At 38.2% G+C, this 12376-nt stretch overlaps 2 protein-coding genes across 2 annotated transcripts in view; one reads left to right on the forward strand and one right to left on the reverse strand. All coding sequences in view use genetic code 11, as the record gives it.

The window, feature by feature from the left end:
* Positions 1-4919: 4919 nt before the first annotated feature.
* EGR_01184 (GTP-binding protein GEM) lies at positions 4920-8238 on the forward strand (the record flags this gene model as incomplete). Its single annotated transcript, XM_024490433.1, has 2 exons — positions 4920-5106; positions 7910-8238. 2 exons carry the CDS (start codon positions 4920-4922, stop codon positions 8236-8238), a joined length of 516 nt encoding a protein of 171 aa, XP_024355252.1.
* A 940-nt stretch (positions 8239-9178) lies between these two features.
* Positions 9179-12376, reverse strand: part of EGR_01185 (hypothetical protein) — a gene marked incomplete at both ends in the record, with an annotated part of 10431 nt that continues 7233 nt past the window's right edge. Inside the window, 3 exons of the mRNA XM_024490434.1 lie at positions 9179-9223; positions 10117-10371; positions 10418-10593. Of these exons, the coding sequence (XP_024355253.1) occupies positions 9179-9223; positions 10117-10371; positions 10418-10593 (476 nt within the window). The remainder of the gene's footprint in view (positions 9224-10116; positions 10372-10417; positions 10594-12376) is intronic.

Consider the following 12376-nt stretch of genomic DNA (forward strand, 5'->3'; position numbering starts at 1 on the left):
CAAGAAGTGGATGAGGACAGGCTTTATTGGGCAATGACAAATAAGGAAATTAATAGGTATCACGGTTCAAGCGCGTTCAAGATGAGTTTCCTCCTTAGAGGCCGATGGTCTCCGATCCATAATTAGGTTTGTATTTACTGGCCGTCTCCCGTCGAAAAAGTGCATTAAAATTAGCATATACTACATTACTTTCCAAATATATTACTTTTGCATTTCGTTTCCTATTTATTTATGAAACCGTAATCTTTCACATTTTTAGCCAAGAAATTTATGCCACTAGTAAATGATATTACTGAAAGACCAGCCTTTTACCGTATAAATTGTCTGTATTTTTCTAAAAACAATGTTTTTTACGATGCCAAACCTAAGTGTATATGTTTTTAGCCGATGCATCGGGTGCAAGTTTCAAAAATATCTTCTCATAAACAACTCAAGGCGATTGCTACTCTGCACAGGCGAGACTCATGGCTGCTATTAGTGAACACAGCCATCCTAGTACACTTAAAAAGCCCCAGTAAAGCACAAAATCCTTATGTTGGGTCCCTTTTTTATTGTAACAGTAAAAAAAGTCATGCGATTTGTGGCGGCTAAAAGAGATAAGTAATAAAAAAATTTATAGCCCGTTTGTGAAGACGTGAGTCGAATCAACTTCAAAGTGCCTGTTTAATAGCTTTTTCTACCCATAATTAGGATTGCTCTGTTGAGAATATTTGTTGATTGAACTGATGACTCAGTTAAAAGTGCCTCTCTGATACCTATAGATGCTTTCTGAAAGCTTTTTAAAAGAAAGCGTCTTTTCTGTTTTGCATGATTGCCTCTCCATGGAATAGTTCAAGGTAAAATTTACCTCTATTTAGATCAATGCGGTGTCAAAAGGTCATCAACCCAAATGTATGCTCTGTTGGGGAAATAATGGAACTCTGCTTAAGTCACAGCATCAATAAAATTCTCTTTGCACTAAATTTTACTTTAGAAATGCAAAATTTAGTAACAACCACCGACGCATTACTTCGTAATAGGCACTTGTCTATTAAATTTGTTTGGTGACTAGTATCCTATTCCAGTAAGTTAGGATATCAAGCACGGTAAAAGCTTTAATGATGTCCTTGTATTGTTCATGAACATTTCCGCATGCTGAAGTTAGGTGGGTAATTTGGAACATGGCTCTATTTCTTCTCGTGTTGTTAAACTCAACAAAGCAATACGGAAATACACCATGGTAAGCGCAGACTAATCAACTCAAAAGGCAGCCCTTAAGAACGGAATTAGTTTTTTTAATTCCCCTTTCGAGCTGTCATTCCTTTTAGCGGAGACTTAACCGCAAACGACAGATTAAGGCAATTGTTAGATCTTATCCGGATAACCAGTTCATCGAATTATTGCGCTACTGTGTTTACTTTCCAGTGGCCACAATTCGCCACATCTCTTTGTTGTAGAAGATTGCGCAGCCTTTGGCCCAATTTTTCGAAAGATAATTAAAAAATATCGTCTACAAGGAAATTAGCAAATGTCACGCGATCGTGGCCAAAGTGCACGTTTGACAGCATTGTTTTCTATTTTTGGCATTGAAGGATAACTTTTCTTCCGTGATTAGGTCTCGGGTACTTCTATGCATTAAGCGGAACCTTCTGCAACTTGCTACTATTTCTTTACAGTCATATTCCATGAGCATCTGACATATAACTAGATATCTTAGAAGTGAGCAGGTCCGATTCACTTAAAAGAACATGATAGTATTTCCTGTCAGAGGTAACCCACATAATTACCTGAATGAGTGAAACACCAGCGCCCCATCCTATCCAACCCCGTTTGCCTAAAGGTCCGTAATTATCGATGTTGTAGAAGACAAGCGGAATTAGAATGCCTCAAGCAATGCGTAAGAGGAAACGATTAACGCTACATTTGCCACCATCAAGATTAATTTGGCTCAAATCCAAGATGATAGAGCAAAATGAAATAACGAAAAATTAGTTGGTTGCCTGGGCTTCATCTCATGACGTTCAAAAATCCCAAGAATTTGCGGCTAGGAGAAGAAGTTGAGGAGAAAACTTTAAGATTGGAATCCGGTGATACTGCTTCCCGTCAAAGAGATTCATTTAGGCTATACCATCAGTTCGAGGCTACTTTTTTAATCCGCGTTCGTAATTGAATTTTGAGTGGTAAATGAAATCAAGAGGGTATTTCACGGAGCCTATTCACCAAAAAAGAATTTTTTTATTTTTTGCATTACTTGCAGCATTTTGTAAATTGCTAAGGGAAAAAAATCTAGAGTCTACTTCTTTCTATGGCACTTCACTGCTCAAGTGCATATTTTCCCAACCAAAAAAGATGTGCCTTTACACTGCCGGCAGAGGTAATGATATAACCGCATTGATCTAAACAGAGGCAAATTTTACCTTGAACTATTCCATGGAGAGGCAATCATGCAAAACAGAAAAGACGCTTTCTTTTAAAAAGCTTTCAGAAAGCATCTATAGGTATCAGAGAGGCACTTTTAACTGAGTCATCAGTTCAATCAACAAATATTCCTAACATAATGCCAATTTTGACTATGAATAGCGTTTAGGTTCTAGCTTACAGTATATGAGATTGTAATGTTGTATGTACGCAAAGAAGAAACAACAATTCCTCTCTTAGGAGGAAACTATCAACAGTAAAATCTACACCCATCATTTACCGCTGTCAAAAGAATAAAATCTAAGCACGCAAGAAACATGCACGAAAAATCGTGTAAAGCTTGGATATACATTTTTTATACAGAGGTGGGATATTTGCGTTTCCAGTCTTCTCTAAAAAACTGGTCCACCGGTGATTATAAGAAATCCAAAACTTTTTTAAATCATGGCATTTAAATGGTATGTCAAAAACCAAATCGGCTGTTAAACAAATGAATTGGCAAATATTTCAGTGAAAGAAAAATACTTTGCGTTTAATTTCCGTGCAAAGATTGTTAAAAGGCACGCGTCCCTAAATTGTGTACATTTTTATCCTCCCGTAAACAAACACACTTCCATTAGAGCCAAAAATAATTGCATCTCAAAGTGTGAAAAAGTAAAAACATTGCATGTCTATCATTCCTGTTTCGACCCTTTTCCCTTATTGTTAATAATATCTCATTAGTTGTTTGTCTTTTTTCTCCCTTCACCTTGGTTGCTGGATGTAAACGTGACTGACACACTAAGCCTCTGCGTTTCAACGTTATGAATTTTAAGTCATTTATTCACCTAGAGATTGGTCGCAAATCTAATTGTAAAAAGCGGTGAAATCGACACTGAACCCAACGTTGATATTAAGGGTTGTTTGATTATTTTGCACCAAAATACACTTCGTTGGAGCATTATGGATTTTCGTGGAAGGGCTGTGTTTGTGTTTTTATTTGTTAGTATTTTTAAGGTGCTAAACGCATCGCCCCGAGACTTTTCCGAAGAAGAGGGCTGCTAACATGGCTCGGAGGCCAGACCACTGGGCAGAAGTGCAAAGGCGGGGTCTTAAATTCTCGTGTAAGCCAAACAAAGCGTTAAACAAGCAATTGAATTGTTGCATTAAAAGGCTTTAGGTCACTAAAGTGAGCATAGAGCCTAAACACCAGGTGTACTGAGTAAAGTGGCTCTTTTGACTTGTAGAACACGAGCACCTCAAACGAAGGTCGGACAGAGAAGGGCTAGGTTGTGATCCAAAAAGTCACGAATTAGAAAATAAATGCTTCATATCACACTTTTACAACTGTATTATTGTCACATTCGCACAATACGTAAATTAAAACGGAAGGGGTTTTTAAAGAGGCTTTCCCAAGATACTATTTCGTGTTTCCGATGCCGAAACGCCAAGCATAATTTAATTTAATCTGTGCACATGCACTGAATGTGTTTTAAACGAACATCACTTTTTTTCGATTTGTTACACTGATAGATCGAATCTCGAAACACGGATTTCTTCTATTCATGTGATCCTTGGAATTAATTCAACTCCGTGTCATATCCACCAACATGTTTGATCGGTTGTCTGAGTATTGCCTTATTTCAATTACTTATTTCTTTTTCGTTAGTTACACCTCAAGTTCTTTGTATAAATCGGCAGAAAAAAGCTTGGAAATCAAATCACTTTTACCGCATATGCATGAGCCGGTATACATTGCTCTGTGAACAATAATATGACTGCACTTTCGGCAAAATGCTTTTTAAAAGAGAAATATTCTGTTCAAACCCACTCCACCGAGCCTTGCTAACCCATCCTGCAAATATTTGTCAGCATCAGAATCGCTAGTGGGTGGTTACGTTGACAAGCAGATGAAATGCTTAAAGGGTCAGGTTTAAACTGCTGTTTTCTCCATATAGCATCTAAAATCCTTTAATTGGTACGTTTTTTTGTTAAAAGTGAATCTGATCCGTTTGTGCTCTCTCTCAAAATTTCTGCGATTTGGTAGCTTATTTTTAAATTTAGACATGCCTGTCGGAAATATCCATATCCTTAGTACGGTCAAAGTGTCTATTTTTACTGTTATGTTGCAAATAATATGCCTAAACACTATGAAAATAGGTTAACCCTTTTAAATACGTTTCTATACGCAACAGTTACATTTTGTCCAAGTTTTCTTCCTGTAACAATAAGCAAAAATGTTAAGTACATTAGTATACTACTTAATGCTGAGAACATCAAGTACTATGCTCTTAAAGCTGGAAGATAAAGCACCTACTAACCGCTCGCCGTACTTATTCTATTCCCTACTAAATTGATAAATGATTTTACAGCTCAGTTTTACTGACAAAGTTGATTAATTTAACCTCCTTTGGTATTGTTTACTCTAACAAAGCAGATATTATCTAATAAAATCCTTAAACTGTAACGTTCACCTCAGATGGCTACTTATCAAAGTTGTAATCCACAACCCAAATGTCAGAATTGCCTACTTTCAGCTCGAAATGCGCATACTGGACGTGGATATCTACATTGTGGTGTACGCGGTTGACGAAGAAGCCTCATTCAAAGTGGCCAAGTCGATTATCAAGAAACTACAGGAAATGAGAAGGTTAAGTGGCAAACTGCAACTTCTCTACCTAGTCGGCAATAAAACTGACCTCGTTCGCAGTCGGCAGGTAACGACACAAAGTGAGTCTACTCCTTAATTCATCAATCATTCATTCGTGAAATGCGAAAAGACTGCCTACATTCCTGTCTCGCATTGCCCTTTTCCTAATCCACCATGTAACCTCCTATTTAATCCTGCTATATATATACGGGATTCATAGTAAATTAATTTTAAGTATTTGTTTAATTATGATACTTCTTGTTTAACTTCCCACTTTTGGCGTCAATTCAGCTTGAGCTTTTCCAGCACCACGTTTCACGATGAACGGTTTATTGTCAATCCTGATACTTCGTCCTGATGAGTAGATAATTTGGAAGCTGACCAATCCTACTTCTTCTGACAGCTTTCTAAATATTTCAATCATAATCTTACCACCCAACTTACCGCGGAATCTTCTTATTGATGCTGTTAAACTGGTGATGCTTGGCTTCAACATCCGACGAATTAATTCCTTTTACTTTCAAGCGGTAAGATCACGAGGGCTCCCTACCCCTATTAGCCTGTTTCCACTTGTCAAACTCCTTGATGTCTGTTCTCCCGGAAAATCCTCTAAGCTGAAATTTTTCCGCGCAGGTTTTTGCGCTTTTATGATCCTTCCATTCCCCATTACTTTGCTGGATTTCTCTGTGCCTAGCAAAGTTGGAGCGTGCAGTTTTAAAGCGAGTGGATGGATCGCTTTTAATTAAGGAAGTAAAGTAAAGTACTCCTTCGGTTCCGACGCAGTAAAATTTGGCCATTCTCATTACGTTTTGAATAGTAAACTAATTAAGAAAGCCATGCGGTCTTTCCTAAGGTTTAGAAACTTATTTTATTGAACAGCTATGCAATGAATTATTTATAGAGCGCGGAAGTTTCCTAGCTGGCCTTTTGCAATTCTACGTGCTCATTCGAACTGGCTTTTTAAGACGATACAATTCAGAGGTGCTAGTATTCATGCCTCAAAATGGAGTATTTTCGACCATTTTAAAGATTTTTGCTATTTTCAAATGTCTAATTCATAATTTGGATGTATTTTGCGTATAAATGATTATATTTTCTAGAAGGGAAGTTTTTTTCTTGTCAGTAACGCTATTACAAATTAATGTACCAGCCTCTATTAATATTTATGTTGTATAAATAATAAACATGATGCCGAAAATCAGAGTAGTTTTATGCTTTTGTGAATGACGTGAGTTGAATGAGCTTGTCAGTTTAAAACTCCCCCTGTGTTTAAGTTAAATTTTATAAACTATAAATGAGGGAAATTTTGATCTCTACGCCGTTTGTCAAAGAGATTTTTCCAAGCTCAATACTCCAATCAAGAAGTAAAACTTATTTTTACATAAACTTGGCTGATTTTAAAATTAATAACGAAACAGTCCAGTCAATAGAACTCCCTCAATAAAGCAAATGCCAAAAGCTGCGTAGCTAATGAGAGGGATTTTTTGTCAGGAACTTCTGAGTCAGCCATTGCTTCCGAGGAGCTTATAGAGTTTGCCTCCTTGGATTTTCACATACAAATTGTTGAAGCTTCTAAATGCGAGAATATTTAAATTACAAAATAGGAGGGGTGTATAGCACTAGGTTTTACACATCTTTGGGTTTTTGTAATTGATTGCATGTAATTATTTAAAATACATTCCTCTGTGTAGGTGGCAAGAAGGGACGAGCCCTTTCTTTCAGTGTTCGGTTGATAAGCCCTTATTTTCTTCTTTGATTTACTGGTGATGTCATACTTTTGCGCCATGGGGGAAATCTCAATTACCGCTATTACCTAAGGGAACTGAGTGTGCTGTACAAGGAAGTTAATGAAATGAAAGCACATTTGCCCAAATTGACGGTATTGCAACAAGTTAAAGTACTTCTAAACAATATCTTTAATTTGAATTTATAATCTGGAGGAAAATATGACCAGGAGAGAGTAGCCATGGTCCTTCTCGCATATGTGAAACAACACTTCTATTCATTTTTAATTTCACATGACCGAAATTACCAAAATTCGACGTTGCTGAGTAAAATTTTATCAAGACTAGTTTCTACCTAGAAATTAACATTATGTCATCTTGATAAGTTGTTAGGTAGATATGATTTCCGAAAAACACTTTTCCAAGTTTGGCATTTTTAAACGAGACTGGCCGAGTTCAACTATGGTACAGTTGTATTCGTCCCTCATCATGCACCCAAGCAAGTCAAATGAACCAAAAACTGCAAAGCTGTTTAAGAAGTTGCGATCATCAATAGATTTTATGCTTTCTATGGTCAAAAACGTGACTGAATTCATTTGGGTTTTTACCTTATAAATAGGTTACGTTTATGAGCAATTTTTAAAAGCAGCATAATTATGTAAAATTTATAGGTGACTTATTTAGCCACAAGGGTTGATTTACTGAATGACGTAAATGTTACATTCAGTTGGATATTCAAGTTTTCCTCACCTAATCTTGCCATATTAATATATTTTAAACAGTGGGTGATACTGTGTAAGCTGGCCTTCTTTTACTTTTCAACCAGTGGCTCCAAATTTACAGATAACATAAAATAGGGGATATTTTAGAGGCTTATCAGCGATAACCGGCATTAGCATGGATAAATCACAATAACATTTGCTGCCTTTATCAATTGACTGTCTTTATGAAAGAAGTAACATGGTGAGTCTTCTTATCTTCCTTACGCAAACAACATATTTCGGCAGCAAAAATCGAATCTCCAAGATGACAAATGGCATATGCGTGAAGCAAATCGGACCCACTGTCTCATAATTTTTGCTAAATATGAGGAACCTGGGTCAGGTAAATTAATACATGCTTTTACTTTCAAATTTCGAATAATAAGATCTTGTTCTAGGAGGCCGAAGATTTGCTGCTGTCAATGGAGCCACATTCTTTGAGGTATCAGCAGCGATTAACCACTTAGTGGACGAATTGCTTGTGGACATGGTGGTACAATGGCGCAAGGAGGTAACACAGCATGAATTTAGTCGCCTGGGCTTGCCTACGCATCCAACGATCACCGCCGCGTCCAGTGATGCTGGCGGTGTCGCATCCTCCTCCGCTTCAGAGAACCGCGGGCGCCAAAGCTGGACCTCGACTCTGAGCAACCCGAAGAACATGCTGCAGCGCATCTTCAAACAACAATTCACCGCTAAGTCGTGCATGGAACTACAAAAATCTTGACGCAAACTTTTTTTTCTCCCGTGTGAATGTGTGCATAATTGTAACTGTTTACGTGTTCCCCTTGTAAATATACCGTGAAGGTTGCTTTTTACCCATTAATAATAAAGAAATTCATTAAAATTTGGCAAATATTCAGGTAAAATGAAGGCTTAATATTGAAATGAAGCCAAACATTTGAAATAAACAACTATTTATTTGTGCTTTTGGGTAGTAGAAGCTCTTCATTATATTGTTTCTGCAACTTTTGTGACTTTCAAAAACATACGTTGTCGTTTGTATAGCGTTTTACGTGTGGTAGCTAATACCTACCATAGAGGAAGGGCGTTTGTAGCAAATCAGAATTTGAGTGCATAATTTAAATGTCAAATCGCAGACAGCGTACTTAATTTCACCTTTACTACTGAATGTGTTTGTACACTTGTCTCAGTGCTTAGTTCAAACATGGGAAACTTCCATGCAGAAAAATTTGGCGGATCAACCAAACCATTCCAAGAAATTGCAGCTTCGTGAATGATTGTACCCATTAATTCCAAAGAGACTCGTCACCTGTGCAATTTCACAACCGATTATGTGTCGACCGTATTGGATTAAGCCTAGGTTGTGGATTGGCAACCGCCACGATCGGGATGATCATTATCAGGCGTGTTGACATCATTCAAATATCCCATGGATGGGTAAATAGGGATCTCATCATCGTATTTGAAGTCTTAAGTGGATACGGTGGGTTTTGCAACCCTTTAACGGAAAATTTTGCTCATATACACAGAACCATTATTGGCTGAAGCACAACACGGGAAAAATTGGGGTAAACTTCTCCATTGCGAGTGGCATTGCCAATACTAACATTCCTTGTTTTACAAGTAAAGTCATTATTCCGGTTCCTTGTTATTCCCATGTCAGACCGATAGTTTGTTAAGTTAAAAATGTACCAAAACCATCTTTAGTATTTTTTGAACTTTACGTTGAGAGAATCGAAAGAAGCCACCTTATTAAATGAAAGAATTTTGAATAATGGGCTGAGAACAAATGACTTGCTAGAAACATTTTGATGGCATGCAAGCATGACCACAATTGAACGTCCCTGATGAATGCGAAACTACACTCTTTTTCAGGTATTACACGCGATAGTAAATGGCCGTTCTCCCCTAACCCTATTAATGGCCGACACATGTGCTGTACGTGAACCAATATAGATACTCCTAATGGAGATGGCAGACGACAGTGTTTCCGTGCATATGAATGAAATTTCTCGTCAGAGCAAGCTTAGAACCCATCACTTCTACGTAAGACTTTAAACACAGTGATGGGACACTTAGCTACTCATTCGTGGGACATTTGAAAGATGTCCGCGCGTCAAGTGCCATCGTGCGTCTATCAATGATCATCCCGATCGTGGCGGTTGCCAATCCATAGCCTCTGGTTGATCCATGACTGTTGACACATCACCAGTTGTGAAATTATACGAGATAAGCGACTCTATGTAGAACTGGTGGTCACATGCTGGACGCCTATAATTACATGGAAAGGCTTGGTAGTTCTGCCACATCTTTCTGCCTATAAGTTTCCCATGCATGAATCATGACCTGAAATACGTGTACAAGTGTGTTAGTGGGTAACGTCAAAAATAAACACATCGTCCACTTCTCTACATGTGAGTTCTTTCCATGCTCTCAAATGACGGTTTGGCATGACCACCTTTCGAAGCATTGTCAAATTAGGTCAACCAAATGTCACACCAGCGAGTTTCACAGTCTAACACCCTTATATTTGCTTGCATAGGCTAGTCCTTTGGGTGCACATTCCAGCACTTTCTTCATCAAAGATTCACCCGACCTCTGCCATTGGCACCAACAGATTTGAAAAACATGAGGTTCTTACTTCATTGTTTACCCATATCATTTTATAAGATTTCTGTAATTTGCTACATGAAGCAAAACTTTTGACTTTGAAAAAGAAAAAAATTTGTCCCAAAAATAGAAAAAAGTACAATATTTCTAAAATTTCTTTAAAGAAAGTTGAGGGCTTGCGGCGTAGTAGATCCTTCTCTTGTGTTGCCATTGGGAAAACTTCAGTCACGTATTTTCTTTCTTGAAAAGAAATTGTGGCGTAAAATCGCATTGCGTTTGACACCTTCTGCCTTTAATTTTTACAATAATCAGAGTCAAATGGTAGTTAATACGTGTTTTAGAAATGTATATAAAATTGTCCATCCCTTTTCATCACCTTCCACAAAGGGACGCTCATGACTGGTGTGATTTTTTGACAAGGTTCGTGTCCATAATTTATTCATGATATTGACCCAAATCATTTGCTTCCTCTGTGATTTATCTAAATTAAGCTCTTCACTTTGTAGCTCTATTTGTTATACGGCCAGCAGATAACATCTTTGCCTTCGTTTACCCTGACAGGTAACAGTAAATGATGTTACCTTAGGTATTATTCTCCGTAATTATTTTCCAGAAGCGTAATGTCCTCATTTGTCTGGTTGTGCCTATTTATATTTATATTTATACTTATATTTATACTCTGATTAAAATATTGTAATACCATTTAAAATAGGTACTTGGGCTCTAGTTTTGGACGTACAATGTCCCATTTTACCACTATTACTTAAGGACTGCGTATGTATATGGGCTACCTATAAGGATAAAAATTTGGTTTGAAAGTTCAAATGCGATGCTTTTTTTATTTGTTCAACTCTCCGTTTTGATTTGGCAGGCACTGAAGGCGCCGTGATTGTACTTCTGCTGGAAGGCAGGGTCTTCGAGCACTTCCATACGTCGACAATAGATGGTCAACGCTAGTATCATGCCTTTTTTGTTTTCAGGGAAGTCTCAGGACTCTACATCGGTGGCACTGGAAAGCACACTCGATCACAGAGGATAAGTACCCCGAATTCTATTACGGAATGATGAACTTTAACAAGACAGCAGAAAAACATATACTGCAGATAAGAGAATCACTGGCAACACCTAATAGAAGGCCCTGAAATGAAGGTTACCTTCTGTAACTACCCCTATTCCGCAGTCCAAAGGAAAACCATTAACGTTGCGGAGCTGTCTACTGTACCTGCATAAAGATGTCAATTAGATTAACAAGGTGTACCTCCTTCACCTCACTACAATCTAGAGAGAAGCAGACTGATATGGCTGGTCAGCAGCAAAGTGAAAACAAAGTGGCGAGGAGGAACAGATGCAAAACCTCACTCCGCGAAACTATTTTTAGCCCTGTCCTTCATTAAATGACTCTGCTTTTGGACCAGCATCCTTTCGACTGTTGATTGACATACGTTATGGCCAGCACATTCCTTTTTCCCTCCATACGGTTCCCAAACAGGAGGAAGCTCCTGATCCAGCAGAATTTTTAGGAGGTATCAGTGGCGTTGCAGTCAGGTAGAGTTTCAGTTGCACACAACTTCGATGCCTAATGCAGTTGGCTCGTGGGTGTTATTCCTGCAGCACCTACTGCGTTGTGATGTCCGAAGCAAGAGAGATTCAACAAGGAGAGTGTCAAAGACGATGCTTGAAAGGACAGAGGAGAGCTACGTAAAACTTTGCATGTTCGTTTAACTTTTCGTTTTGATGTCGAGGACACTTAAGGCCTCCTGATTGTACTTCTGACGGGGGCATGGCCCCCGGGTTATACTAGTAGCCCTAAAGCACTTCTGTGCGTCATTAATGCATATTTTGTCTTCAAAGAAGTCTCAGAACATTACAGAAACTCTTTAGTCTCTGATTTTGGTTGCACGTTTCCTTGAATTGTAACTATTTCAGCCGAAATGTAGGAACCATCATCCGAGCAGTTTTGGCACATATTCTCCCAAACAAATTAGCTACATGTATTTAGAAACTGCTTGTGTCAAGTCGTAACAACTCATTAATGCCTGATTGGAGATCCTAAACTTGTCTTTTCTTCATATTTTCGTGGCTACGGTTGTGGCAGCACTCCTGTAATAAAAAGTTGTTGATCGGCGAAGTGTTGTGCGTTTGGAATCGCAGTTACCCAAAAAAGTGACCTGTTTACACGGGGACCAAATCATAAAAAACTGGTTCACACTACCATGATTTACGGAAAAAACATCCAAATGAGTGGAAATGCTTCCATCCTCCCACTTGCTTCCAATCTGGTGCAGCGCAGT

The sequence above is a fragment of the Echinococcus granulosus genome (assembly GCF_000524195.1).
Source record: "Echinococcus granulosus chromosome Unknown EG_S00004, whole genome shotgun sequence".
In the NCBI taxonomy this organism is placed as follows: Eukaryota; Metazoa; Platyhelminthes; class Cestoda; order Cyclophyllidea; family Taeniidae; genus Echinococcus; species Echinococcus granulosus.